Source organism: Sciurus carolinensis, chromosome 11 (assembly GCF_902686445.1).
Source record: "Sciurus carolinensis chromosome 11, mSciCar1.2, whole genome shotgun sequence".
In the NCBI taxonomy this organism is placed as follows: Eukaryota; Metazoa; Chordata; class Mammalia; order Rodentia; family Sciuridae; genus Sciurus; species Sciurus carolinensis.
In genome coordinates, this window is record NC_062223.1 from 69913014 (window position 1) to 69940474 (window position 27461).

Here is a 27461-nt window from a genome sequence, read left to right on the forward strand (position 1 = left end):
AACTGCAGCTGTGAATCCTCTGCCTCCCACACCTGGGTAGGGAACCTGCTCTTGGTGGTGCGCTTTTCTCTGGAGCAACCTGAAGACAGGCTCTTGGACTTAAGGAGACAAGTAGGTGAATAAGAAGTGAAGAAATGGGGTAGACAGGGAGAGATAACCACAGACCATGTTGTTTCTGAAATCCAGATGGGAAACTGCAGCTGGAGATCCTTGATTAGGTTTCCAGATCTGAGGGCAATAATGACTCCCTGGGCTCTTGGTTCTGCCCTCTAAATCATCCCTCCTTTTTCATAAAACGTAGTAAATGCTCACAGTTGAGCAGTTTTAGCAGCTTGCTTCCTGCCAGTAGAATTTGAGGATGTGGTTGAAGGTATGTAACAGCCTCCTTTCATTTTGCACTCACTGTGTCTCAGTTCAAGCTGGCAGGCTTTCTGTTTACTAATAATATGGGTCTTAGAGATCAGATACAAGTCCTTGTTCCCTGATGTTGAAGATTAAACACCTGAGAAATGTTGAGGCAAGGGTAGGAAGGAAATTTTATTTACAAAAGTGATAGAGTCAGACTTCTCCTAAGGGAAAATGGCCCCAGAGCTAGGTGTCCCCAGGACGGAATGCGTCTTGCCCCTTATAGACCCCAGAACCCCCTTTTAATCACTGCCTTCTCTTTCTTCCCCATGTATGTGCCTGGAAGCAGGGAAGAGGGGGTTAATTATTAGCCACCCAGAGTTCCCAGGACTTGATTGCAGAGGTTAACAACCCATTGTTCTCTGTGTAATAACCTGCCCTTATCCCCTCTGTACCCCCTCATTCATAACCTACACTGAGTGTCTGACCTTCGCTCCCTGCTTCAGTTTGCTGACAAATGTGACATATCCTGTCCATTCAGGTGAGGCAAAGTTGCAGGCAGATTGCTTTCTGACAAAGAAAGCATGTGTGTGTGGGAATCAGCACCATGGGCTCATATTATAGAATTATTCTCTTAACCTGGTGTTCCCACCATTCTCATCTATCTGTGCCCTTGCACTAATATTCTCAAGAACTTGTGATATATGTCACTGGAGCCTCACTCCATTAGACTCAAGTCACATCGATAGGTGACCTTCAGGTAGACTCTCCTATACATTTGTCTTGTGCTATATTTTAAGAATGGTGGGGGCTGGGGAGATAGCTCAGTCGGTAGAGTGCTTGCCTTGTAAGCACAAGGCCCTGGGTTCGATACCCAGCACCCCCCCCAAAAAAAATAGCATCTGAAAGAATGGTGTCCTAAGGCTTCCTCTGAGACTTCTGGTTTGATTGTTAGCACTGTGCCAGACTCTTATTCTCTTGAAAGAGTTCTTTACGTACCTGATTACTCGAACCTTTTGATATTTGTGAGGTTTTAGCAAAATATTGTACGATCAATCATACCTATTTCCAAAAGCATAATCCATTTTCCTCATGCCATTCAAACAATGAAGTCATGATTTTGAGAAAAAGGAAAATGAATTTTTATTGCTTTGCTGGCAAAGGAGAAGGTCAGAGGATTTTTGTCTTAGAGTTTGTGATTCTTCCCATCAGAAACAACAAAGGGCTTTTTAAAGAGGTGATGCAAAGGTTACATTTTAGGTGTTCCTTGTCAGGGGTCATAATTCACTTTGACCTAAAATATAGCCATTTCTTAGGTCTTCTGTTTCCATTCCTAAAGTCTGAATTACTTCATTCCTGTGTATGTGTGTTGAAGGATAGATAACTTGGCTTAGGATGGGAAGAAGGGTAATCTTGTTTCCCCAGTGTTATGAAGGGGGAGAAGGAGAAGAGAAAGAAAAAAAAAAAAGTCAGTTTAAAAATAAGCCTCAGTGGCAGAGAATCAAGGGTTATGTTCAAAGCATGAAGTGGACCACTGTTTCATAACTAGCAGAGCTTCATGACCAAATATCTCAATTTTAATGTTTTCTGCCTTTTGGAGAAAATGAGAAATTCAACATTATGCAGTCCTGATGTCTTCTAGTTTAACAATTCCTTCTTTAAATTATCTCTCTGTTCACATTTCATTAAAACTAACAAGAAGAAATCAGGAGACATCTTCAACATTTTGCCTTAGAGGAACCTTACCTCCATAATCAATTTTATCACTTATTAGTTCCACTGTATACATAACCCCTGGACACAATTTTTCCAGGCTTTCTGCTACACATAACAAGAATCTTCTTTCTCCTGGTTCTGATGCCACGTTCTTCTCTTTTCTTCTAAGTCCTCACTATAGCCACTTCAGAGTCTAGGTTTCTGTTCATTGTCTATCCAAGGTAATTTCAACTTTCTCTATCATGCTCCTCAAAATTCTTCTGGTCTCCAGGCACTTACCTGACTCCAAATATGTTGCCATGTTTCTAGGTATTTGTTACAGCAATGCCCAACTTCTTGGTGCCAAAAGCACGTATTTTATAATGCTTTGTAACAAGTTATCAGAACTTAGTATCTTAACACAGTAACTGTCTGTTTATCTATTTATCAATCATCATCTCTTTCAGGAGCCCAGTGCTTAACTGAGTCCTCTGCTCAGGGTCTCACAAGACTGCCATACAGGAGAGAACTGAGTTATGTTTCCTACTAGAGAAAAAATCTATACCTGTTGACACAATTCAATCTTTTGCTGTTGTAGGATAGTTCACTTAGGTTTTTCCTCCTTTCTTAGATATTATTATTTCTTTGGATTTGGAGTTTCTTGTTGGACATGTGGCTTGTTCTACAATATGTAGAATGGCTTGTTCCACTAGAAAATCATTCTAAATTCTATCTCTAGCCATTTGTCCAAATTTTCTTTTAGGAAACCTGATAAAGGAACTCTTTGGAATAATCCTCATCTTCCACTAGCTTTTGTATTCCACTCCCACAATGCTTCATGACATCCCTACAATTTACTACTCTAGTCCAGAAATCCAGTTTCCTGCCATTTCTTCACAAAGTTATTGTCCTTTCCTAAAAAGTATGAAAGCATCTTGCTTTATTCATTTCTTCAGCTTTCACATTTTTTGTGAAAATACTAGGCCCATATAAACTTAGTAAAACTTGTATGCTTTTTAATTATTAATCAGTCTTGTATTAATTTGGTTCCTAGATGGAGCCAAAGACCTCACAAAAGAAGTGAGAGGTTCTCTCTTAGCAGGAAGGACCTCTCAAGGAAAAACTGTCCTAAACCTCTTTGAAACAATAACTGCTCTAAATCCTGCTCCTCCTTACTTCCTCTTGGGTTTTATTTCCTGTATTTTGAACATCTGACTTTACTAGTTGTTTCACTTTAAACAAGAAAACATGCTCAAGTCTTTTGGTTCTATTTAAATGCAGATTGTATTCTGGTTCCTCTATATATTTTTGCCTTCATTATTTTTCTAATATTGCCAGATTTCTTGCCTTATAATTTATATTAACAGAGACCAGAAAATTAATCCTTATACATATTCACATATTAGATAGTAGAAATAAGAATAATATTCATTGTTGCTATTATTTCTAGTCAGACAGAAATTTCTCTGTAAATGTAAAGGCTAAATCTCCATCTTTCTATGGGTTCATATCTAGAGATTTTTCATTAAAACACATTTTAAGACAACACTGGGATTTTGTTAAACAACATGAAATGAAGTAGGTCTTATGAATGCTTATAATTTTTTAATTTGTTATTTTTAAAGATACATGACAGTTGAATGTAGTTTGACTTATTAAATACATGGAGTATAACTTGTTGTAATTAGGATCCCATTCTTGTAGATTTACATGATGTGAAGTTTTGCTGGTGGTGTATTCATGTATGAACACAGGAAAGTTATATCTGATTAATTCTACTATCTTTTCTATTTCCATTCCCCTCCCTTCCCTTTGTCCAATCCAATGAACTTCTATACTTCCCACCCGACTTGTATGTTAGCATCACACATATCAGAGAGAACAACATTTGGTTTTGGGGGTTTGGCTTATTTCACTTAGAATGATAGTCCCAAGATCCATCCATTTACTGGCAGTAGTCATAAAGTCATTTTTTTTGTGAATGAGTAATATTCCATTATGTATAAATACCACATTTTCTTAATTCATTCATCTGCTGAGGGCACCAAGGCTGGTTCAATAGCTTACCCATTATGAATTGTGCTGCTAAAAAAATTAATGTAACTTCATCACTTTAGTATGCTGATTTTTAATCCTTTGGGAATATGCTGAGGAGTGGGATAACTTGGTCAAATGGTGGTTCCATTCCAAGTTTTCTAAGGAATATCCATACTGCTTTCCAGAGTGGTTGCCCCAATTTGCATTCCCACCAGCAATGTATGAGTGTACCATCCCCACATCCTCACCAACATTATTACTTGTTTTCTTGATAATTGCCATTCTGACTGGAATGAGATGGAATCTCAGTGTACTTTTAATTTTTATTTCTCTAATTGCTAGAGATGTTGAACATTTTTTCATATATTTGTTGATCATTCATGTTTAATTTTTTCTGAAGTACCTGTTCAGTTCCTTGGCCAATTTATTGATTGGGTTATTTGGTTTTCTTTTCTTTCTTTCTTTCTTTCTTTTTTTTTTTTTTGAGTTAAGTTTTTTGAGTCCTTTTTATTATTTTAATTTTTTTCAAATATATTTTTAGTCATAGTTGGAGACAATACCTTAATTTTTTTTATTTGATGCTGAGGATCAAACCCACTGCCTCACACCTGCTAGGCAAGCCCTCTACCACTCAGCTACAAACCCAGCCCTTTGAGTTCTTTATATAACCTGGAGATTAATACTCTACCTGAGGTACAAGTGGTAAAGATTTTCTCCCATTCTGTAGGCTCTCTATTCACATTGTCGAATGTTTCCTTTGCTGTGAAGAAGAATTTTTGTTTGATACTATGCCATTAATTGGTTTTTGACTTTACTTGCTGTGCTTTAGGAGTCTGTTGAGGAAGTTTGTTCATAAGCCAACATGATAGAGTTGGGCCTACATTTTCTTCTAGTAGGTGCAGGGTCAGTAGTCTAATGCCTAGGTAGGTCCTTAATCCATTTTGAGTTGAGCTTTGGGCAGGGTAAGAGATAGGGGTTCGATTTCATTCTGCTGCATGTGGATTTCTAGTTTTTCTAGCACCATTTGTTAAAGAGGCTATCTCTTCTTCAATGTATGTTTATGGTGCCTTTTTCTAGTGCAAGATAACTGTATTTATGTGACTTTGTCTCTGTGTCTTCTATTTGTTCCATTGGTCTTCATGTCTGCTTTTGTGCCAATATCATGCTGCTTTTTGTTACTATAGTTCTGTACTACGATTTAAGGTCTGGTATTGTGATGCCTTCTGCTTCACTTTTCTTGCGAAGAAGTGCTTTATGAATTCTGAAACTTTTATTTCTCCAAATGAATTTCTTGACTGCTTTTTCTATTTCTGTGAAGAATTTCATTGGAATTTTAATAGGAATTACTATCTATATAGCACTTTCATTAGTATGGCTATTTTGACAATGTTAATTCTGCCTATGGAAGAACATGACATACCTTTCCTTTATCTAAGGTCTTCTTCAATGTCTTTCTTTAGTGTTCTGCAATTTTCATTGTAGAGATCTTTCACCTATTTTATTAGATTGATTCAAAAGTACTTTATTTTATTTGAGGCTATTGTGAATGGGATAGTCTTCCCAAGTTCTCTTACAGCTGATTGATCATTGGTTAATAGGAATGCAATTGACTTATGGGTGTTAATTTTATATCCTGCTACTTTACTTTTTTCATTTCTGACATCTAGAAGATTTCTGGTGGAGTTTTTTGGGACTTCAAATACAGTATCATGACCTTGCTATTCATAGCAATATTTTGAGCCCTTCTATTCCTGTTCATATATTTTAATTTCTTTCTTTAGCCTAATTACCCTGGCTAGAGTATCAAGGACTATGTCGAATAGTAGTGGTGAAAGAGGGTATCTATGTCTTATTCCAGTATTTAGAGGGAATGCTTTCAGTTTATCTATATTTACAATTATGTGGACCTTGGGTTTAATGGATATAGCTTTTACAATGTTGAGATATATTTCTACTATCCCTAGTTGTTCTAATGTTTTGAACATGAGTGGATGCTGAATTTTGTCAAATGCTTTTCCTGTATGTATTATTGAGGTAATCATATAATTCTTATCTGTAAGTCTATTGATGTGGTGAATTGATTTTACTGATTTCCATATGTCAAAACAACTTTGTATCCCTTGGGTGAATTCAATTTGATCATTGTGCACTATCTTTTTAATATGTTTTGTATGCAGTTGCAGTCTTTTATTAAGAATTTTTGCATATATGTTCATCAGGGATATTGGCCTGAAGTTTTCTTTCCTTGATGTGTCTTTGTCTGATTTTGGTATCAGGGCGATACTAACTTCATAGAATGAGTTTGGAAGTGTTTCCCCCTTTCATATTTCACAGAAAAATTTAAGGAATATTGTTGTTAGTTCTTCTTTGTAGGTCTAGTAAACTAGGAAAAACAATTGAAGAAAAATCCTAGCAGAATTTTTCCATTATTTAATGGTTCATGAAATATTTTCTACTTTTCCTTTGTAGCTCAGAAAGAAAGTTGGTTTCTAGCAGAGGTCAACTGCTTCCCTAGGAAGAAATATTTCTCCACAGCAGATGATTGCCTTTAGGGAAAATCCAGGAGAAACTCCAGAAGAAAGAGAGCAATCATCACAGCTGTATCTGACAGTTCCCTCTGCCCCATAGTTCCAAATACCATTTAACCCAAGCTGGGGAGGGCTTCCTGGATCATCGGTTCTTGTTCTTCTCCCAGGGAAAAATAAATAAATAAATAAATATATAATAATAAATATTATACATTATGATATATAGAACATATATGTAATATACATATATATGTATATGTATATATAACATATATATATGTATATATAACAAAGGACTAACAAATGTTGGAAAGGGCATGCAGAAAGTGAAAGTTTCATACATCATTGGCAGAAGGTAGAATAGTACAATGTCGTATAAAGTAATCTATAGATTTCTTAAAAAGATAAATGTTAAATTATGATATGACCTAGAAATTCTACTGAGAGGTGTATACACCCCCCAAAAATTAAAAATACTTTTACACAAGTGTCCATAGTGCTACTATTCACAGTAGCCAAAAGGATGGATATAATACGAATGCTTATCAATTGATGTATAAATAAGATGTGGTACACTCATACAATGGAACATGACGAACCATAAAAGGGTGTGGTGATGTATCCTCAGTGTGGATGAACCTTGAAGACATTATGCAAGGTGAAAGGAAGCATACAGAACAAGTGAAATATTATATCATTCCTTTATAAGAAATATTCAAACTACATAAATTCATAGAGACTGAAGGCAGATTGGTGGTTATCAAGACCTAGGGAAGCTGGGGAGGGAGAGTGCTATATATCACTTGCCTTAGGGTTGGTCAGACTACAGCTATAATTCTTCCACAGAAACTTCAACTAGAAACAGGGAAAGAAGCAGAAGTCCAGAGACAGAAAACTTTGCAGAACACATTCTTCAACTCTTGAAAGTGCTCAGTCTTTACTAGCCACTGTTTGTTGTTCTCAGGACTGAAAGCTGAGTAACACAGAGTCTCTGCTTCCTGAGATCACAGATGGTGGTCTAAGGGAAGCAGACAACACCATGAAGTTTCCAATCAGTGGTGTGTAGTCAATGTTTAACACTCAGGAAAAGAAAACTGATGTGGAATTTTGTCATTGCTGGGGATCAAACCCAGGGCCTTGTGCATGCTAGTTAAGTACTCTACCAGTGAGCTATACTCCCAGTCCAAAATTTCAATGTAATATTAATTTGCATTTCCCAATAACTAATGCAATTATGCATATTTTAATGTGCTTGTTGGCCATTTGTATGTTTTCTTAGGAGAAATATCTATGCAATTATATGCTCATTTTAAAAATTGGGCTGCTTTTCTTTATGGTAATGAGTTATAAGACTTCATTTTATATTCCGTGCATTAAATCAATATCGTACATAGGGACTGTCAAATATTTTCTTCCATTCTTTGAATTGACTTTTAATTTTCTTGATCATGTGCTTTGAAGCATACAGGTGTTTAATTTTGATGCTGTCTTCTTTCTCTCTTTTCTCTTTTGTGACTTTTGCTTTTGGTACCATTTTAAAAAACACTCCCAAATCTCAGATCATAAAGATTTACCTTTTTAATAAGTATTTTACCTCTTAAATTTTTGTCTTTGATCCATCTGGAGTTAATTTTCATATATTATGGGAGTTAGGGTTTTACATGTAGATATCTAGTTGTCTTAACACCACTTGTGAAAAAGATTTTTCTTCCCATTGAATTATTTTGGCACCCTGTTGCCGCCTGCAGCAACGAGTCAGCGGAAAGGAATTGGAGGCGGACTGGGAATGACCAACTTCTTCTTTTTTTTTTTTTATTATTATATACAAATGGGATACATGTTGTTTCTCTATTTGTACATACAGTCAAGGCATACCATTTGTGTAATCATATGTTTACATAGGACAATGATGTTTGATTATTTTTTTCCTCCCCCCCATCCCTCCCACCCCTCTTTTCCCTCTATACAGTTCTTCTTTCCTTCATTCTTACCGCTCTCCTTATCCCTAACCCTAAAACTAAAGCTAACCCCTCCCACCCCCCATTATATGTCCTCATCTGCTTATCAGCGAGATCATTCGTCCTTTAGTTTTTTGAGATTGGCTTATCTCACTTAGCATGATATTCTCCAATTTCATCCATTTGCCTGCAAATGCCATAATTTTATCATTCTTCATTGCGGAGTAGTATTCCATTGTATATATATGCCACAGTTTCTTTATCCATTCATCAACTGAAGGGCATCTAGGTTGGTTCCACAATCTGGCTATGGTGAATTGAGCAGCAATGAACATTGATGTGGCTATATCTCTGTAGTATGCTGATTGTAAGTCCTTTGGGTATAGGCCAAGGAGTGGGATAGCTGGGTCAAATGGTGTTTCCATTCCAAGCTTTCTGAGGAATCTCCACACTGCTTTCCAGAGTGGCTGCACTAATTTGCAACCCCACCAGCAATGTATGAGTGTTCCTTTTTCACCACATCCTCGCCAACACCTATTGTTGCTTATATTCTTGATAATCACCATTCTAATTGGGGTGAGATGGAATCTTAGGGTAGTTTTGATTTGCATTTCCCTTATTACTAGGGATGTTGAACATTTTTTCATATATCTGTTGATTACTTGTACATCTTCTGTGAAGTGTCTGTTCATTTCCTTAGACCATTTGTTGATTGGATTATTTATATTCTTGGTGTAGAGTTTTTTGAGTTCTTTATAGATTCTGGAAATTAGCGCACTATCTGAAGTATGGTTGGCAAAGATATTCTCCCACTCTGTAGGCTCTCTCTTCACATTGCTGATAGTTTCCTTTGCTGAGAGAAAGCTTTTTAGTTTGAATCTACCCCAGTTGTTGATTCTTGCTTTTATTTCTTCTGCTATGGGAGTCCTGTTAAGGAAGTCTGATCCTAAGCCAACAAGTTGAAGATTTGGACCTACATTTTCTTCTATAAGATGCAGGGTCTCTGGTCTGATTCTGAGGTCCTTGATCCATTTTGAGTTGAGTTTTGTGTAGGGTGAGAGATAGGGGTTTAATTTCATTCTATTGCATATGGTTTTCCAGTTTTCCCAGCACCATTTGTTGAAGAGGCTATATTTTCTCCATTGCATATTTTTGTAACCTTTGTCTAGTATGAGGAAATTGTATTTATTTGGGTTTGTGTCCATGTCCTCTATTCTGTACCATTGATCTACCTGTCTATTTTGGTACCAATACCATGCCGTTTTGTTACTATTGCTTTGTAGTAGAGTTGAAGATCTGGTATTGCAATACCCCCTGCTTCACTCTTGCTACTGAGGATTGCTTTAGCTACTCTAGGTTTTTTATTCTTCCAGATGAATTCCACGATTGCTTGCTCTATTTCTTTAAGGTACATCATTGGGATTTTAATTGGAATTGCATTGAATCTCTATAGCACTTTTGGTAGTATGACCATTTTGACAATATTAATTCTGCCTATCCAGGAACATGGGAGATCTTTCCATCTTCTAAGGTTTTCTTTAATTTCTTTCTTTAGTGTTCTGTAGTTCTCATTGTAGAGGTCTTTCACCTCTTTTGTGAGATTGATTCCCAAGTATTTTATTTTTTTCGATGCTATTGTGAATGGGGTAGTTTTCCTAATTTCTCTTTCTGAAGATTCATCACTTAGGTATAAAAATGCATTGGATTTATGAGAATTGATCTTGTGACCTGCTACTTTACTGAATTCACTTATGAGTTCTAAAAGTTTTCTGGTGGAATTTCCAGGTTCCTCTAAATATATAATCATGTCATCAGCAAACAGGGATAGTTTGAGTTCTTCTTTTCCTATTCGTATCCCTTTAATTTCTTTGGTTTGTCTAATTGCTCTGGCTAGAGTCTCAAGGACGATGTTGAATAGAAGCGGTGAAAGAGGGCATCCCTGCCTTGTTCCAGTTTTTAGGGGGAACGCTTTCAGTTTTTCACCATTTAGAATGATATTAGCCATGGGCTTAGCGTAGATGGCCTTCATAATGTTAAGGAATGTTCCCACTACCCCAATTTTTTCTAGTGTTTTGAGCATGAAGGGATGCTGTATTTTATCGAATGCTTTTTCTGAATCTATTGAAATAATCATGTGATTCTTAACTTTAAGTCTGTTGATATGGTGAATGACATTTATTGATTTCCGAATGTTGAACCAACCTTGCATCCCTGGGATAAAACCCACTTGATCGTGGTGCACTATCTTTTTAATATATATTTGCATGCGATTTGCTAAAATTTTGTTGAGAATTTTTGTGTTGATGTTCATTAAGGATATTGGTCTGAAATTTTCTTTCCTCGGTGTGTCTCTGTCTGGTTTAGGTATCAGGGTGATATTGGCTTCATAGAATGAGTTTGGGAGGGTTCCCTCCTCTTCTATTTCATGGAATAGTTTGAGGAGTATTGGAGTGAGCTCTTCTTTAAAGGTTTTGTAGAACTCGGCTGAGAACCCATCTGGTCCTGGACTTTTCTTTGTTGGTAGGCTTTTGATGACCTCTTCTATTTCATTGCTTGAAATTGGTTTATTTAAGTTGTGTATGTCCTCCTCGTTCAGTTTAGGCAATTCATATGTCTCTAGAAATTTGTTGATGTCTTTGAGGTTTTCTGTTTTGTTGGAGTATAGATTTTCAAAATAGCTTCTAATTATGTTTTGTATTTCAGTCGTGTCTGTTGTGATGTTTCCTTGTTCATTCCGAATTTTAGTAATTTGAGTTTTCTCCCTCTTTTCTCTTTGTTAGTGTGGCTAAGGGTTTATCAATTTTATTTATTTTTTCAAAGAACCAACTATTTATTTTGTTAATTTTTCCAATTGTTTCTTTTGTTTCGATTTCGTTGATTTCGGCTCTGATTTTAACTATTTCCTGTCTTCTACTACTTTTGGTATTGGTCTGCTCTTCTTTTTGTAGCGCTTTGAGCTGTAATGTTAACTCGTTTATTTGTTGATTTCTACTTCTTTTTTTGAATGCGCCCCATGAAATAAATCTTTCTCTAAGTACTGCTTTCATAGTGTCCCAGGATTCTGATATGATGTGTCTTTGTTCTCGTTTACTTCTAAGAATTTTTTTATTTCCCTCCTGATGTCTTCTGTTATCCATTCATCATATAATAGTGTATTATTTAATCTCCAGGTATTGGAGAAGTTTCTGTTTTTTATTCTGTCATTTATTTCTAATTCAATCCATTATGACCTGATAGAGTACAAGGTAGTATCTCTATCTTCTTGTATTTGCTAACAGTAGCTTTGTGGCATAAAATATGGTCTATTTTAGAGAAGGATCCATGTGCTGTTGAGAAGAAAGTGTATTCGTTCTTTGTTGGATGGTATATTCTATATATATCTGTTAAGTCTAAATTGTTGATTGTGTTGTTGATATCTATAGTTTCTTTATTCAATTTTTGTTTGGAAGATCTGACCAGTGGTGAGAGAGGTGTGTTAAAATTGCCTAGTATTATTGTGTTGTGGTCTATTTGATTTCTGGAATTGAGAAGGATTTGTTTGATGTACGTGGATGAGCCAATGTTCGGGGCATAGATATTTATGATTGTTATGTCTTGCTGATTTATGCTTCCCTTAAGCAGCATGTAATGTCCTTCTTTATCCATTCTGACTAGTTTTGGTTTGAAGTCCACATTATCTGAAATGTGGATGGATACTCCAGCTTTTTTGCTATGTCCATGTGCATGGTATGTTTTTCCCCATCCTTTCACCTTTAGTCTGTGGGTGTCTCTTTCTATGAGATGAGTCTCTTGCAGGCAGCATATTGTTGGATTTTTCTTTTTAATCCAATCTGCCAGTCTATGTCTTTTGATTGATGAGTTCAGGCCATTAACATTCAGGGTTATTTTTGTGATATGATTTGTATTCCCAGTCAATTGACTCATATTTGTTTTTGACATGATTTGGTTTCTCCTTTATTTGGCTATTCCTTTAGGCTAGCGCCTCCTGTTGCTGATTTGCATCGTTGTTTTTCATCTGTTCCTCATGGAATATTTTGCTGAGAATGTTCTGTAATGCTGGCTTTCTTTTTGTAAATTCCTTTAGCTTTTGTTTATCATGGAAGGATCTTATTTCATCGTCAAATTTGAAGGTAAGTTTTGCTGGGTATAAGATTCTTGGTTGGCATCCGTTTTCTTTCAGGGCTTGGTATATGTTGTTCCAGGCCCTTCTACCTTTTAGGGTCTGGATTGAAAAATCTGCTGATATTCTTATTGGTTTCCCTCTGAATGTAATTTGATTCTTTTCTCTCGTGGCCTTTAAAATTCTGTCTTTATTTTGTATGTTAGGTATTCTCATAATAATGTGCCTTGGTGTGGGTCTGTTGTAATTTTGTATGTTTGGAGTTCTATAAGCCTCTTGTACTTGGTTTTCCATTTCATTCTTCAGATTTGGGAAATTTTCTGATATTATTTCATTGAATAGATTGTTCATTCCTTTGGTTTGTTTCTCTAAGCCTTCCTCAATCCCAATAATTCTTAAATTTGGCCTTTTCATGATATCCCATAATTCTTGTAGATTCTGTTCATGATTTCTTACCATCTTTTCTGTTTGGCCAACTTTGCTTTCAAGATTAAATAATTTTTCTTCAATGTCTGAGGTTCTGTCTTCCAGGTGTTCTATCCTATTGGTTATGCTTTCTATGGAGTTTTTAACTTGGTTTATTGTTTCCTTCATTTCAAGTATTTCAGTTTGTTTTTTTTTCAGTATCTCTAACTCTTTATTGAAATGATCTCTTGCTTCCCGTATTTGGTCTTTTAACTGTTGATTGGTGCGATCATTAATGCCTGCATTTGCTCTTTCATCTCCTCCTTCAATGCCTGCATTTGCTCTTTCATCTCCTCATTTGCTTCCCTGATCGTTTTAATTACGTACATTCTGAACTCCCTTTCTGACATTTCTTCTGCTGTGCTGTCATTGGGTTTTATTGATGTAGTATCTAGGTTTGTTTGGGACATTTTCTTCCCTTGTTTTCTCATATTGGTCAGCTGTCAGTGGGACCCTGAGATATTGCAGATTTCCGCTATTGGCTTATAGTGTCCCGGTAGATTTCCAGTGTATCACCTCCCAGCCTTCAGTAGCCTGATGTCTTGGAGAAATTTGATAATGCAGTGCATTCGAAGAAAGCTGCCCCTAGCCCCCTACTGGTTTTAGGGTTTGGAGCTGGCTCTGTGTGGAAAGGCTCTCACTGGGGGCCTGCACTTGGCAGCTGGCCGTGTGGGAGGAGCCCACCGCCGGAGTGTGGAAGGCTACCTGGGGAAGACTCTAGCTGCCCTGCCCTGCTCTGATAAGCCACCCCTATCTGTGCCTGCCACCCGTGCCGAGCTTTACCCAGTGGGCAGACTCACCTGTGGCTCTATTTCAGTCCGAGTCTCTCAATGCCTCCCCTTCTTAACTCCTGGGTTCTGGAGCGACTGGGGATGCAGTCACCCTCTAGGCCGCCATCTTGGATCGCCCCGTGGAAAGAGCCTGCGGCCCGAGTGGGCAGAGCCGCCTGAAGAGGTCTCTGGCTGCCCTGCCCTGATCCCAGAGGCTGCTTGCGGATCGAAGCTCTCCATTGGTTCGGGTTCTTGTGGCTGGCTCTACATAGAAAGCCTCTCACTGGGCGGTCTGGGCCGAGAAGCTAGCCTTGAAAGGCACCTCCCACCGCAGGAGTCCAGGCTGCTTGGGGAAGTCTCTGGCTGCCCTACCCTGGTCCCTGAAGCTACTTGCGGGCCGGAGTATGCTGGGAGAACGCTGCACTGGCTCTGGGACTTGGAGCTTGTTCTGGTCAGAAGGGCTCTCACTAGGGGGCCTGCTCCGAGAACCTGGAGAAGCTGGCTGTGTGGGCGGGGCCCACCCCCGGAGTGCGCAGGGCTGCCTGTGGAAGACTCTAGCTGCCCTGCCCTGCTCTGATAAGCCACTTCTATCTGGGCCTGCCACCCGGGCTGAGCTTTACCCAGTGGGCAGACTCACCCATGGCTCTATTTCAATCGGAGTCTCTCAATGCCTCCCCTTCTTAACTCCTGGGTTCTGGAGCGACTGGGGTACAGTCATCCTCTAGGCCGCCATCTTGGATCGCCCTGTGGAAAGCGCCTGCCCCAACTTCTTTATTTTACTTTTTGGGGATGCTTCCTTGCTTGCTTCTCTTTGCAGGTCTTGCAGGCTGAAGCGTGGGCTGAAGTGCCGGTCTCCCTTCGGCGCCCCAGCCCGACGTTTTCTGGGTCTTCCTCGTCCTATGCCTCACGCTGGCTCCAGATTTTTCGGGCGCCGTGCAAGCTCAGCCGGGTTGCTTGCCGGGCAAAGGCGGGGGAGGAGGCGTCACACGCCAGCAGGTGGGCACGTCCTCCTGCGCACGCCTGCGCGGCCTCCTCCCCAAACCTGCAAGGGTGTCTCTACAGCACCCTGTCAAAAACACTTGGCTCTACCAATATGATTTACTTTCTGATCTCTTCATTCCATTTCACTGATCTATATGTCCATTCTCATGCCAGTACCACACTATTATGATATCTGTGGTTTTGTTGTTTTGAAATTAAGAAACCCGAATCTGTATGAATTCATTAACTACGTTCTTCATTTTCAGTCTGTTTTCAGTTAGTTGAGGTCTTCTGCTATTCCACATGAATTTATCTTGCTTCTAATCTCTACAAAAAAAATGCCATTGAGTGACATCTCTGTCTGAATTTGGTATCAAGCCAATGTTGGCTCTATCAAATGAGTAAGAAAGTATTTCTTTCTCCTTCTTTTTTAGGACAATTTGCTGAATATTGGTGATAATTCTTTTAGTGAAGCCATCTGGTCATAAGTAATTTGTTGAATTACATATTTTCACAATATCCTTCTAAACTCCATTTAATTTTATCACTGTAAAGTTGGTAGTGATGGCCACAGTGTCATATCTTGCTTTGGTCATATGAGCCCCCTCATTTCTTGTCTTTTTTTTGTTTTGTTTCATAAAGCTAAATTTTGGTTGTGTTGATTTTCTCTACTGTCATTCTCTATTGAATTCATCTCCATGCTAATCTTTATTATTTTCTTCCTTCTGCATTCTTTGGGTTGTTACTCTTCTGTTTCTAGTTCCTTAAGGGGTGGATATGTCTCATTGATTTGAGATCTTTCAATGTTTATAATTTAGGAATGCACGAGTGTAAGTGTCACTTCATCTTATAAGTTTTGGCATGTTACATTTTAATTTCCAATCATCTTAAAGTATTTTCTATTTTCAATGTAATTTGTACTTTAAAAATTCCTTTTCTATTAGTGCATCATAGTTCTAAATAATATTGGGGTTTATTTTGAGATAATCATACAGGCATGGAATATAATTTCCTCCACTACAGTCACCAGTACTTCTCCTTTCCCTCCACTCCTCCATCCCCATTTCCCTTCCTCTACTGGTCTTCCTTCTATTTATTTTTAGTTTTTTTTTTTTTTTTAATTAGTGCTTTGTAGTTTTAAAGGTGAAATTTACTTTGATATATTCATGTATGTACATAGCATATTTTGGTCAATTTCATTCCACAGTTCTCTTTGCCCTTCCCTCTTCACCCTTCCTCAATCACCTTTCTCTGCTCCACTGATATTGCTTCTCATTTTCATAAGATTCCCTCTATTTTTCCCCCTTACTTTGGTCTAGCTTGTACATATGAGAGAAAACATTCCACCTTTGATGTTCTGAGTCTGGCTTATTTCACTCACCATGATAGTCTCCAGTTCCATACATTTACCAGAAAATTTACTTTATGGCTAAGTAAAATTTCATTGTGTACACACCACCTATACACAATGTCTTTATTCTTTCATCTTGATGCAGATTCAATAATGAAGACAAAGTTTTGAGAAAAAAGAAAAAGTGTTTTGTTATCAAAGGATAAATGCAGGAGATTCACATCACACAGGCAACCATTCTAACTGCCAGTGGAAACAAAGAGCTTTAAAAGGAAGGCATACAAGGGCAGTTTTTCTAAGTATTATTATCAGTAGACCTTTGTTCTGGTTTCGAGTACAGTTTCTTTATTCTCATGGACAATGAGTGGAAGGGCAATAACTCAGCTTAGCACAGGAAGAATGTTAATCCTGCTTCCCCCATAGTTGGGGAAGAAAAGAAGAGGAAGAAAAACAGGTTACTTTAAAAAATAAGGCTCTAGTGGTCAAACAAGATTTATAGTGAATATATATATAGTGAATATGAATATATACATAGTGAATATAAATGTACAGTGAATGCATAAATTGGACCCTAGTGACTTAAAATGAACCCTATTATTATTGACTAACAGTTCTAAAGTCTGGAATGTCCAAAATTAAGGTACAGACATATGAACAGAGCCTTCTTGCTGTGTTAGCACATACAGAAAGCAAGAGTGCAAAAAGACCAAAGAGGGTTGAAATCATTCATTCATAATAGAGTTAGTCCCATCCATGAGCGTGCAGTCTTCATGCCAAAATCATCTCTCAAGGGTAACACTTTGCTAAATTGTACAGTTCAACAATCGTTTTGGAGGGTACAAACATTCAAATCACAGTGGATGAGAAGATGATTAATCCAATGAAGACAAGGAAAGAAAAATCTAATAGACAGTGTGTAGGGGGTGAAGAGAAATAAGAGTAGAGAGAGTTTTAACATCAAGAATACAAATAACAATAATTGCTAGTGGGGATGTGAAGGAAAATATGGTACACTTGTACATTCTTTCTGGGACTACAAATTGATACATCTACTTTAGAAAGTAGTCTGGAGAGTCCTACAAAGACTAGCAATGGAACAACTATATGACTCCACTATACCACATTTATCCAAAATGCCTAAAACCAGAATATTTAAATACAAGCATGCCAATGTTCATAGCAGTGATAGTCATGGTAGCCAAGTTATTGAATCAGGCTATGTGTCAACAGGCAAATGGGTAAAGAAAATATGGCATATATACACCATGAAGTTTTACTCAGTCATAAAGAATAATGAAATTATGTCATTTGCTGATGAATGGTTGAACTAGAGATTATGCTAAGTGAAATAAGCCAGCCTCAGAAAGACGAAGGTTGAATGTTTTCTCTCATTGGAGGAAGCTAGAGAGAGAGGAAAAGGAAAGGAATAAAAAAAGGCATTTCATGAAAATAGAAAGGAGAACAATATAGTAGAAGAAGGGGATCAAGAGGAAGGAAAGAGGGAATGGCATGGAGAAATATTAGAGAACAAAATCTATGAAACTATGCTACAACTGGGTGTGACTATACCACAAAGAATTTCAATTTTATACATTATACTAATTAAAATCACAATAACAGCAATCACTATATTAATAGAAGGGAGAACAGTAGAGCAGAGCAAGTGGATCAGTAGAGGAGTGGTGGGAAAGAAAGGTATCACAGAATGAGGTTGATCAAATTATGTTATGTGTATGTTTGTATGTGGCATAATGAATCCCACTTTTATGTATAAATATAATGTACCAATAAAAGTTTTAAAAATCAAAAAATTAACTGAAATCCAGGTGCAGTGGCATACACCTGTGATCCCAGTAGTTCGGGAGGCTAAGGCAGGAGGATTGCAATTTCAAAGCCAGGCTCAGCGGAAGTGAGGCACTAAGAAACTCAGTGAGACACTGTATCTAAATAAAATAAAATGTAAGACCCGGGATGTGGCTCAGTGGGCAAGTATCGTGAGTTCAATCTCTGGCCTTCCCCTCCACCAAAAAAAAAAAAAAAAAAAAAGATAGGTGCTGCAATATGGATAAACCTTGAAAACATTTTGCTGAGGGAAATAAACTAATCACAAAGGACCAAATATTGTATAATTCTATTTATATGAAATGTCCAGAATAGGAAATTCCATAGAGATAGAGTAGATTAGTGATTGCCAAGGACTGGGGTGAGGAGGGAATGAAGTGACTGCTAATGAGTAAGGGGTTTCATTTTGGGGTGATGCAAATGCTCTTGAATTATATAGTACTAGTGATTGTGAATATATGACAAAACATTGAATTGTACTCTTTTAAATGTGAAATTTATGCTATGTGGAATTAAACCTATTAGAAAAATAAACAATAAATCTTTTTGAAAAGGAAAAAAGAGGATAAATAAATTTGTATTTGTAGGCAGATAGGTGTATGGGACACACATTGAGCAAGTATGCTAATGACATCAAATAGCACAGGAATTATAGGATGAAGTAAAACTTAATAATGCCTAAAATTGGAAGAAATGAAATCACATTCTCATCTTCCATCTAAGGATATTCACTGAAGATGAAATTGGTGCAAAACACTAAAGAAACCCTTGATTAAAAAGAATATGGGGGTCTGTATATATGACCATGAATGACATCCATATATAGATAATTCTTCATGTCATGGAAAGATGATATTAACTAGGTATGGATGAAATGCAGGAAATGAGTTACACACATGCATCAGGTTAGAAGTTCATTTAAAAAGACAAGACAGCAAATAAGCATTGAATAACTTAAGAAGAAGTAACAGAGAGGTAGGAATGAAGCAAATCAAAGAAAAAATATAGAATAAAGCAAGACAAATGGTGATATTGCTCTAGTTTAAAAAATAAGCATCAAACTGACAAACTCGTGGATATTCTCAAACTCCATGCTCGGCCTCATACTTTCCATTCAACTGAGTTTGTGTAGTAAATGCCCAAATCAGTATATTAAGTTGCAATTGACTATGGTAAATGAAAAAGCAATTTTTTTGACAACGCCCACAATGATACTTAGTACAAACACAGAAAGGATTTGATGAAAAATATATTTTAGTATAAGTAGACAGGGAAGAAAAAGTCTTGGAGACTTGTATCACTAATACATTCTCTCTTTTGATCATGAGGCAAACATTTCCTAGAGTTAGGACACTATCAATTCTAACTCGGTGTGTGTATTTCACACAGGCATGGACACAACAGAACACACCTGTGATAAACCTCTGCTTAGAGGCAAAAGGAGGCAAGAACTCCAAGAGATGCTGAGAGATATAGGACTGGATGTTGGGTACTGGTTGCCCAAGCTGCAGGAAAACCTTGTTATGACCTGTCCTCAAGCCTTACAATACTTAACAGAAAAAGATCTCCAGAAGCTGAAATCCCAGGTGCGACATCCATGGGAGAAAAGGGCTCTGGAGAAGCTGGTTGACCTGTCGCACTCAAATAGTCCTCCAGAGTTACAGGAGTCACCAGTGGAGATGATAAAGAGAAAGCAGAAGCAGGCAGAACAATTGCTGCAGGAACTGGGAGACTTCCTATTAGAAGGGAGGGAGAGGCAGGAAGAGGCAGTAGAGAGAAAAGAAGCAGAGCTGAGGCAAGCCATGGAGATCCCTGAAGAGTACTGGCCAATGCCTGAAAAGCCCTTAAGGGAAGTCATGGAAATCATGCAGAGACAACTCAGTCCCATGGAGCAGACATTGTCCCACAGGCAAAACCTCCCAGATGGAGATCTAATAAGATGGGCATCTGGAGGGCTGGCTCTGCAAGGGATTTACAAAACGTGCCACCAAATGGACCTGATGCAGCAGAGAGAGGAGCTACTCAGTGTCCCCAAGGAGTTCTCACTCTTTGGCTCTCAGCAGGCGACACAAATGGAAACAAAACAATTTATATCATTTGAAGAAGAATCCATGTTCATCCAGACAATAGAAAAGATGGGCTTCAGTGTAACTACCTCTGCCAATGGTGGAGGTTGGGGAATTCAACTACAGATTGGAATGAATAAAAGCAAGCATTCAGAATCCAAGGAAACACAACAAACAAGTTCTGAGGGTACATATTTCTGCTCAACCAAGTTCTACTATGCCCCTCTGGCCTCTTGCTACTTTCGCATCAATGAGCTTCAGTTATCCAAGCCTGCTCTTCAGGAACTGAAATACATTGAAGACCTCTTGGATCAGATGGCAGACACAGATAACTTCCCCTTGTTGAGGCACAGGACTGAAAATTTCTTCCACAGGTTTGGCTCTCATGTAAACCAAGGCCCTCTGCACCTGGGAGGAATCTATTGGTGGAAGGCTGTTTCAGAGGGATTCCAAAGTGACCAGCTGACTGATGTGAAGCAGCAGGCAGCAAAGGCCCTGGATACTTACATAAGGGGGAGCTACAGTGGCTTTCCAGTAAAAGTTGCTGGGGCTATGGATGTGTCACACTCACCTTCTGAAACAGCCTCTCAAAGCCAAATTTTACAAAATTTTCAAACCAAAATCCAGTTATCTGTGGTCCAGACAGGTGGCCCACCAGAAGCAGATGGCCTTGTCCAGTGGAAAGCTGGCCTTGTTTCTAGCAATCAAACCTGGTGTGTCATTGACCGGGGACTTCAACTGGTACCCATTTGGGACATCATCCTCTCTAGTCACAGAAGTGATTTTCAAGATCCCCTTAAGATAGCTAACTGTCTGAAAGACAACTACACTGCTCTGACTGGTCTCAGTGCCCAGATCCAGGAGGGAGCAGAATTGTTGAGTGCTGGGCAGGAGGCTAGAGTTTTCCTAGATGAGGTAAAATCCTGGGAGGTATCTGATCCTGAAGAGCAACTTCAGAAACTGATAGATGTCATGAACAAACTGAGTCAAAAAATAAATGGTTATGACACCTGGATTAACATATGCCTCACAGACTGGGATCTGCAGAATTTTCTAGTAAATACTGTCAATTTTAGCAAAAATTCTTCCAGACATAAAATTAAATTTGTTAAATCACAGTTGCGCAGCATTCTGTATCCCCACATCTACAAAGTGACAAATTTTCCTCAGGCTCACTCCATCATGCAATGGATCTTCCAGTCGGAGTCAGAGCTAGAGCAACTCAATATCTCCCAATTTTCTCAGTTCATTGAAATCTTAAAGGAAACCAAGAATGAACTCTTTGAGGTGAATGTAAGATGTGAAATCCAAGAAACAGGGGAAGAAGCTCAAAGAAAGGCCACCTATGAGGTCTGCTTAGCTCTCAGCAACTTCTTGAATCACCTCCAAGCAACAGAGCAGTCAGACACACAGCTCTTGCTACTTTCCATTGCAGCTGGTGCAGGATATCAGGTGGGAAGCAATATTTTTCGACATCTCCTGGGGCATGATGAGTTAGACTTTCTGCTGGATGAAATGCAAACCGCCTACAATAAATACCAGGAGCTCAAAAATATTTCCAGCTATAGGGCCCATGCATTCCTGGTGCTCACAGGTCTGACAGCCACAGCTGGAGTAACAGCTCTTTCTGCAGAAGAGAAGACACAGCGCATGGAGTTTATCAGAAAACATATGGGACAACTGTTCTCTAAAGAAGTTGTACATGTCCTCACTAAACTTGGGGCAGATCATGATTGGGAAAACCTAGAAAGAGACCTGAGATTGCTCATTGATGGAGATTATGAAGCTACCATCTCCTCTTTGAAAATGGATGATGTTAAAAGACAGCTACAGAGTCTTCTCCATGAAAGGAAACAGCCCCATGAACCAGATATTAATGCAAATAACACAAGTGAAGTAATAGAAAATGGAGCCTTTCTAGACTTACTCCAGCGACTTGGCCTAGAACATTACTACCCAAAAAGGATGAGTAGAGCTAACTTCCATGTGATCTACAAGAGTTCTGTGTCCAACACCCAGCCCAAATCTGAACAAGAACTTTCCTTCTATTTCCTTCAGAAGTTATTGATGCTGGATTATGGATTGAGACACCTGGTCTTCAAAGATGATAGAAACATAGAATACCAAGTCCCTCCAAGTGCCTCCAATCAGGAAAATGAGGCTGATCCATATGAAGAGTTTTTCAAAGATGATGATAATCTCACTAATCCTTTGACCACTGAGTCCAGGTCCCACATTCACCCCATGGATATCCAGATGGCCATCTTTCACTGTGCAGATAATTTTGCCAGACAATATATTTTGACCAAACTATCCATCTGTCAATTTGCCCTGCCACTCCTGGTGCCAAATCCCTGCACTTCTCAAATTGAATTCTCTCTCTGGCCTCTCAGACAAATTAGGAGAAGTTGGCAGCAAGCAAGCAAATCACCACCAGGGAAGAACAGTCACAAGAATCAGCAGATGTGTCGTGTCTCCACCCCCATTGTGTCCTTCATAAGAGTTGGTAATGGACTGTCTGCTTCCAAATCTCAGATCATGAACTGTCTTCTCAGTGAACGCAAACATGATGTGTTCTTCCACCGCCACTGCAGAGAAAGCAGCAAGAACTGCCTCTTGATGGGGGGTGTGGTGGAAATCTGCTGGTTCTGCCCTAGCGGGGAAGAGGAGGACAGGTTTGACAGCTGTGTGACCTTCATCAATCTTCATGGAGGTGCAAAGGAGCATAAAAGGCAGCTCGCCTTCCTGAAGGAGGTCTCTTCTCTCATCGTGGTCCTCATGTCAGCTTCTGATGACAATGAAGAAAACCAAAAAATAGTCCGTGACCTGTGGCAGTCGTCAAGATCATTGATCTGCTTGCTTGATGACAAAGAAAAATTCAAAGCCAATAACTCTGGTAGGAGAGTGAAAATGGGCCTAAGGAGTAGAAATGAGGCAGAATTGACAGAGGAGCTCACAGCTACCATCAGACGTTTGCTAGAGTGCTCCAGCACTGCTCTCAGCATGGAGGACTGTTCTTGTATAGCTCGCCAGCAAGGATTTCTCATTGATGAAGACCAGAGAGATTGCAAGGAAGCCAAAGAAAAGGCTGAGACTATCATGGACCTACTAAAAGAAACAGAGTTGTCTCGGATGAAGGAAATTTTTCTACCCCTTCAAGGACAACTGTGGCATCTTTGGTGTAAGAAGGACAAAGAACTACATCATTTGAGAGAAAAAGGTAATAGAAGCATTGAGCAACACAAGAGTGAAGTTGAGATAGATAAACAAATAATAAGACATCGACAATTGACAAGAGCCTTTCCTCTCAATAATTTAATGGGATCTCTGCTTCAGATTCTCCATGAGTATTCAGAAACTCACACCACACTTTACTTCTTGCAGTGGCTGAGTGTGTTTTTAGATAGCCTGACTGCAGAGCATTTGGAAAACTTGCGTGAAAAACTAATATATTTGTGGTCAAATGTACACACAGAAAAGCAAAAATCCCCAAACAACAACTCCTTGAAACTCTGGCAAAATAAAATAGAAGCCATCTCTACTGAGATTAATGACTGTACCTTGGGAATTGAGCAATTTCTCAGAGAGGTTGGCCAGATCTATGAAGCTCTGGAAGAAACTTCCTCCAAAGGAGACACAATTTTTCTCTCCCTTCCCCAAATTGCTGCAGACCTGATGATATCTGGAGTTCCCATAGAGCTGATGGATGGAGATGCTTCCTATGTGCCCCTAAAGTGGGTGGCAGCTGTTTTTGAAATGCTCTCTGAGAAACTTGGAGACAAGAGGCTCTTTGTTCTGTCTATCCTTGGCCTGCAGAGCTCAGGGAAGTCCACACTGATGAATGCTCTTTTTGGGCTGCAGTTCTCTGTCAGTGCAGGCAGGTGTACCAAGGGAGCCTACATGCAGCTCCTGAAGGTCGATGAGGCATCAGCAGAGGAACTTGGCTTTGACTTTGTGCTGGTTGTAGACACGGAAGGACTTCGGGCCCCAGAACTCAGCCACAAATCCCAGAATAGGGACAATGAGTTAGCCACCTTTGTCATTGGACTTGCAAACATGACTCTGATCAATATATTTGGGGAGAATCCATCAGAAATGCAAGATATCCTACAGATAGCTGTCCAAGCCTTTCTGAGGATGAAACAAGTGAAAATCTTCCCAACTTGCATATTTGTGCATCAGAATGTGGGAGAAGTTACAGCTAAAGACCAAACTATGGAAGGACGAAGACAATTAGAGCAGAAGCTAGATGAAATGGCAGTAATAGCTGCTAAACAAGAAGAGTGCTCACAGGTAACACGCTTTGGTGACGTCATCAAGTTTGATGCTAATACTCACGTGTACTACTTTGCTCACCTCTGGGATGGCAATCCCCCCATGGCCCCTCCCAATCCTCGCTACAGCCACAATGTCCAGGAACTGAAAAGTAGAATCCTTTTGATTGCCAAACAGGAATCCAGGGGAAGCATCCTGAAGATATCAGATGTAAAATTCAGAGTTCAAGATTTGTGGAGAGCCCTGGTAAGTGAGAACTTTATTTTCAGTTTCAGGAACACCCGAGAGGTCATGGCCATGAGCAAACTGGAAACCATGTATAATCACTGGACCTGGGAGCTCAGGAGTCATATGCTAGACTTGCAGAACCAGCTTCACAATCAGATTCAGAATGGAAAAATTCTGACAATTACAGCAGGCATAATTGTGGTTCCAGTTATAGGGAAATATGAAACTATCATGCTAGAATTTGAAAAATATTTTAACGAAGACCCAGATCGTGAAATACTGGTTCAATGGAAAGCAAATTTTGAAAATAAATTGTTACTCCTTAAGGAGTCCCTTATTTTAGACACCAGAAGAAAAGTCAATGAACTTATTAGTCTCAGAAAAAGCCAAGAAAGACTGGATAAGAAAAAAGAAGATTATGAAAATCAAATATTAGAGAGGAGCCAAATCTTGGCTTTAAGTGTAAAAGGGAAAGAATTTAGTGATGAAGAGTTACATGATAAATTCAATGAACTTTGGAAAAAATGGGTCTATGAAGTATCTTCAACTTCCCCTCAGTTCATAGAGCCTAACATTGATGTGGATGCTGAGAACATCCTTTTGGATTATTTCAAAAAGGAGAAAAACATAATAGAAAAATTAAAGGGAAACTCTGGAGAGGATTTTCAAATTGAATATGGAAAACATGTCCAAATGAGTAAGGAATATTTGTTTCACAAAAAGAATTTAGAGACCTCTGATGAAGAGTCCATTAATCTGACTACTCACCGCATTTTTTCAAGGTTTGATGAATCTATTAAGAGCATTTTGAGACAACAACGTGATTATGATCAACATGACTTCCATGAAATTGTGAGAATAATAGAAGAGGAAGTGAAATCTGCACCCACTAAGGAAAGATATGTATTTACCAGCAAATACACCATTGAATTATCTTTGTGTTTATTCCAAAGAGCATCAAAACATTTTAAGGAAATGCACAGGGCATTCAAGACAGCACATGATCCTGTAAACTATCTAGAATGCAAGAAAGATGATTTTTTCATGAGTTTCAAGATCTCCTGCCAAGGAGCAACCTCTATCACGTCTTTTGTTGATTTTCTGTGCCACAAGCTCACACCAGCTGTCTCTGCCACCATATGGGAGAAAATGATCATTAAAATAACTGGGGACATGAGAGTTACCTGCCCTGCATTCAATGGAAACAGGTCGAACCTGGAGAAACACATTCTCATCTCTCTAGCAGAAGAAGAAAATTTTGACAATTATTGGCAATATATTCATAATCCAGAATCATTCTTTAGGGATTACATTGAAAACCATGTTAAAACATACTATTTGGGCAAAGGTGGGGAAAAAATAAAAACATTTTTCAAAATCAGTTTAGATGACATCAAGCATGCCATCCTCTCTGCCATTCATGAATCCACAGCAGTAGCTAAAGATGCAAGCAGCACTGCTTCTGGGTGGCTGGATTTATTCTGTGATCACCTGGGGAATGACTTGATTTTCCCACGAAGAGACTTGGTAAGCATTGAGCACCAGGAAATAAAAGATATGGAGTTCCTCAAAGAAGCCATGAGTGTAGCTTTGGATCCCACAATGAAGAAGGTAGAACAAAATTATTCAAGTAGGAGCATAGATGAAATGGTTCCTGAAATTGTGAAAATCCTCTTGGAACATCTCTGTGGCTGCTGGAAGCAGTGTCCCTTCTGTAAAGCAATATGTACAAACACAGTTCCTAAACATGATGGAGACCACAGTGTTCCATTTCATCGTCTTCGGGCTGTCATTGGAAGTAACTGGTATAATACAGACAACTTTGTCATTGATTGCTGTTCTAGTTTAGTAGCAAGTGATAGTTTGTTTACTTTTAGAGATGACTGTAATATTCCTTATAAGGACTATCGGCAGGCAGGAGGGAAATTTGCCACATGGAGCATCACCCCAGACTCATCCACACAGCCATACTGGAAATGGTTTGTCTCTCACTTCAGAACAAACCTGGAAGAAAAATATCAGCTAAAATTTATAAATAGAGGTCAAATTCCTGAAGAATGGGCAAAAATCACAAAGCAGTATGTGCTTGATGTGTTGAAAAAGCAGTAATCCTCAGTGAACACTTAAGAATCTTAGCATCTGAACAAAAATCAGAGTATATGACCAATCTTAAAACAAATCCTCCTTATAACTAGAACTTTAAATAGTCCACTTAGTGAATGAAAGGTGTAAAAATAGATTACCATTTGGGGAGTTTAAGTTCCTGTAAATGGACTTCATTTTTCTCTTCCTCAATTGTGTCTGGGTTAGAAGGAAATTGCTAAAATAGCATCATATGACAAAATCAAATAAATCAATATTTAAAATGTCCCTGTCCTTTTTATCGGCACCCAAATAGACATGTAGACCAATGGTACAAAATAGAAGACACAGAGACAAACCCACATAAATACAATTATCTCATACTAGACAAAGTTGCCAGAAATATACATTGGAAAAAAGATAGCCTTTTCAACAAATGGTGCTGGGAAAACTGGAAATCCATATGCAACAAAATGAAATTAAACCTCTATCTCTCACCCTGAACAAAAGTCAACTCAAAGGGATTCAAACACTTAGGAACTAGAATAGCGACCCTGTGCCTAATGGAAGGAAAAGTAGGCCCAAATCTTCATCATGTTGGCACAAAACCTGACTTCCTTAACAAGACTCCTAAAGAGCAAGAAATAAAAGGAAGAATCAATAAATGAGATGGATTCAAACTAAAAAGCTTCTTCTCAGCAAAGGAAACAATCAATAA

At 38.7% G+C, this 27461-nt stretch overlaps 1 protein-coding gene across 2 annotated transcripts; it reads left to right on the forward strand.

Moving 5' to 3' along the window:
* LOC124958023 (interferon-induced very large GTPase 1-like) lies at window positions 1-27436 on the forward strand. Of its 2 annotated transcripts, none has more exons than XM_047515667.1 (2): window positions 1-111; window positions 19482-27436. In XM_047515667.1, the coding sequence occupies exon 2, from the start codon at window positions 19484-19486 to the stop codon at window positions 26768-26770; it is 7287 nt and encodes a 2428-aa protein (XP_047371623.1). In that variant the 5' UTR covers window positions 1-111; window positions 19482-19483; the 3' UTR covers window positions 26771-27436. The 2 variants fall into 2 exon arrangements, with proteins under 2 accessions (XP_047371623.1, XP_047371625.1); XM_047515669.1 differs by lacking the exon at window positions 1-111 and adding an exon at window positions 256-370.
* Window positions 27437-27461: the final 25 nt, after the last annotated feature.

What these genes read in the sequence shown, in the direction of transcription:
- LOC124958023 (XM_047515667.1), top strand. Translation starts at nt 19,484, where the DNA reads ATGGACACAACAGAACACACCTGTGATAAACCTCTGCTTAGAGGCAAA.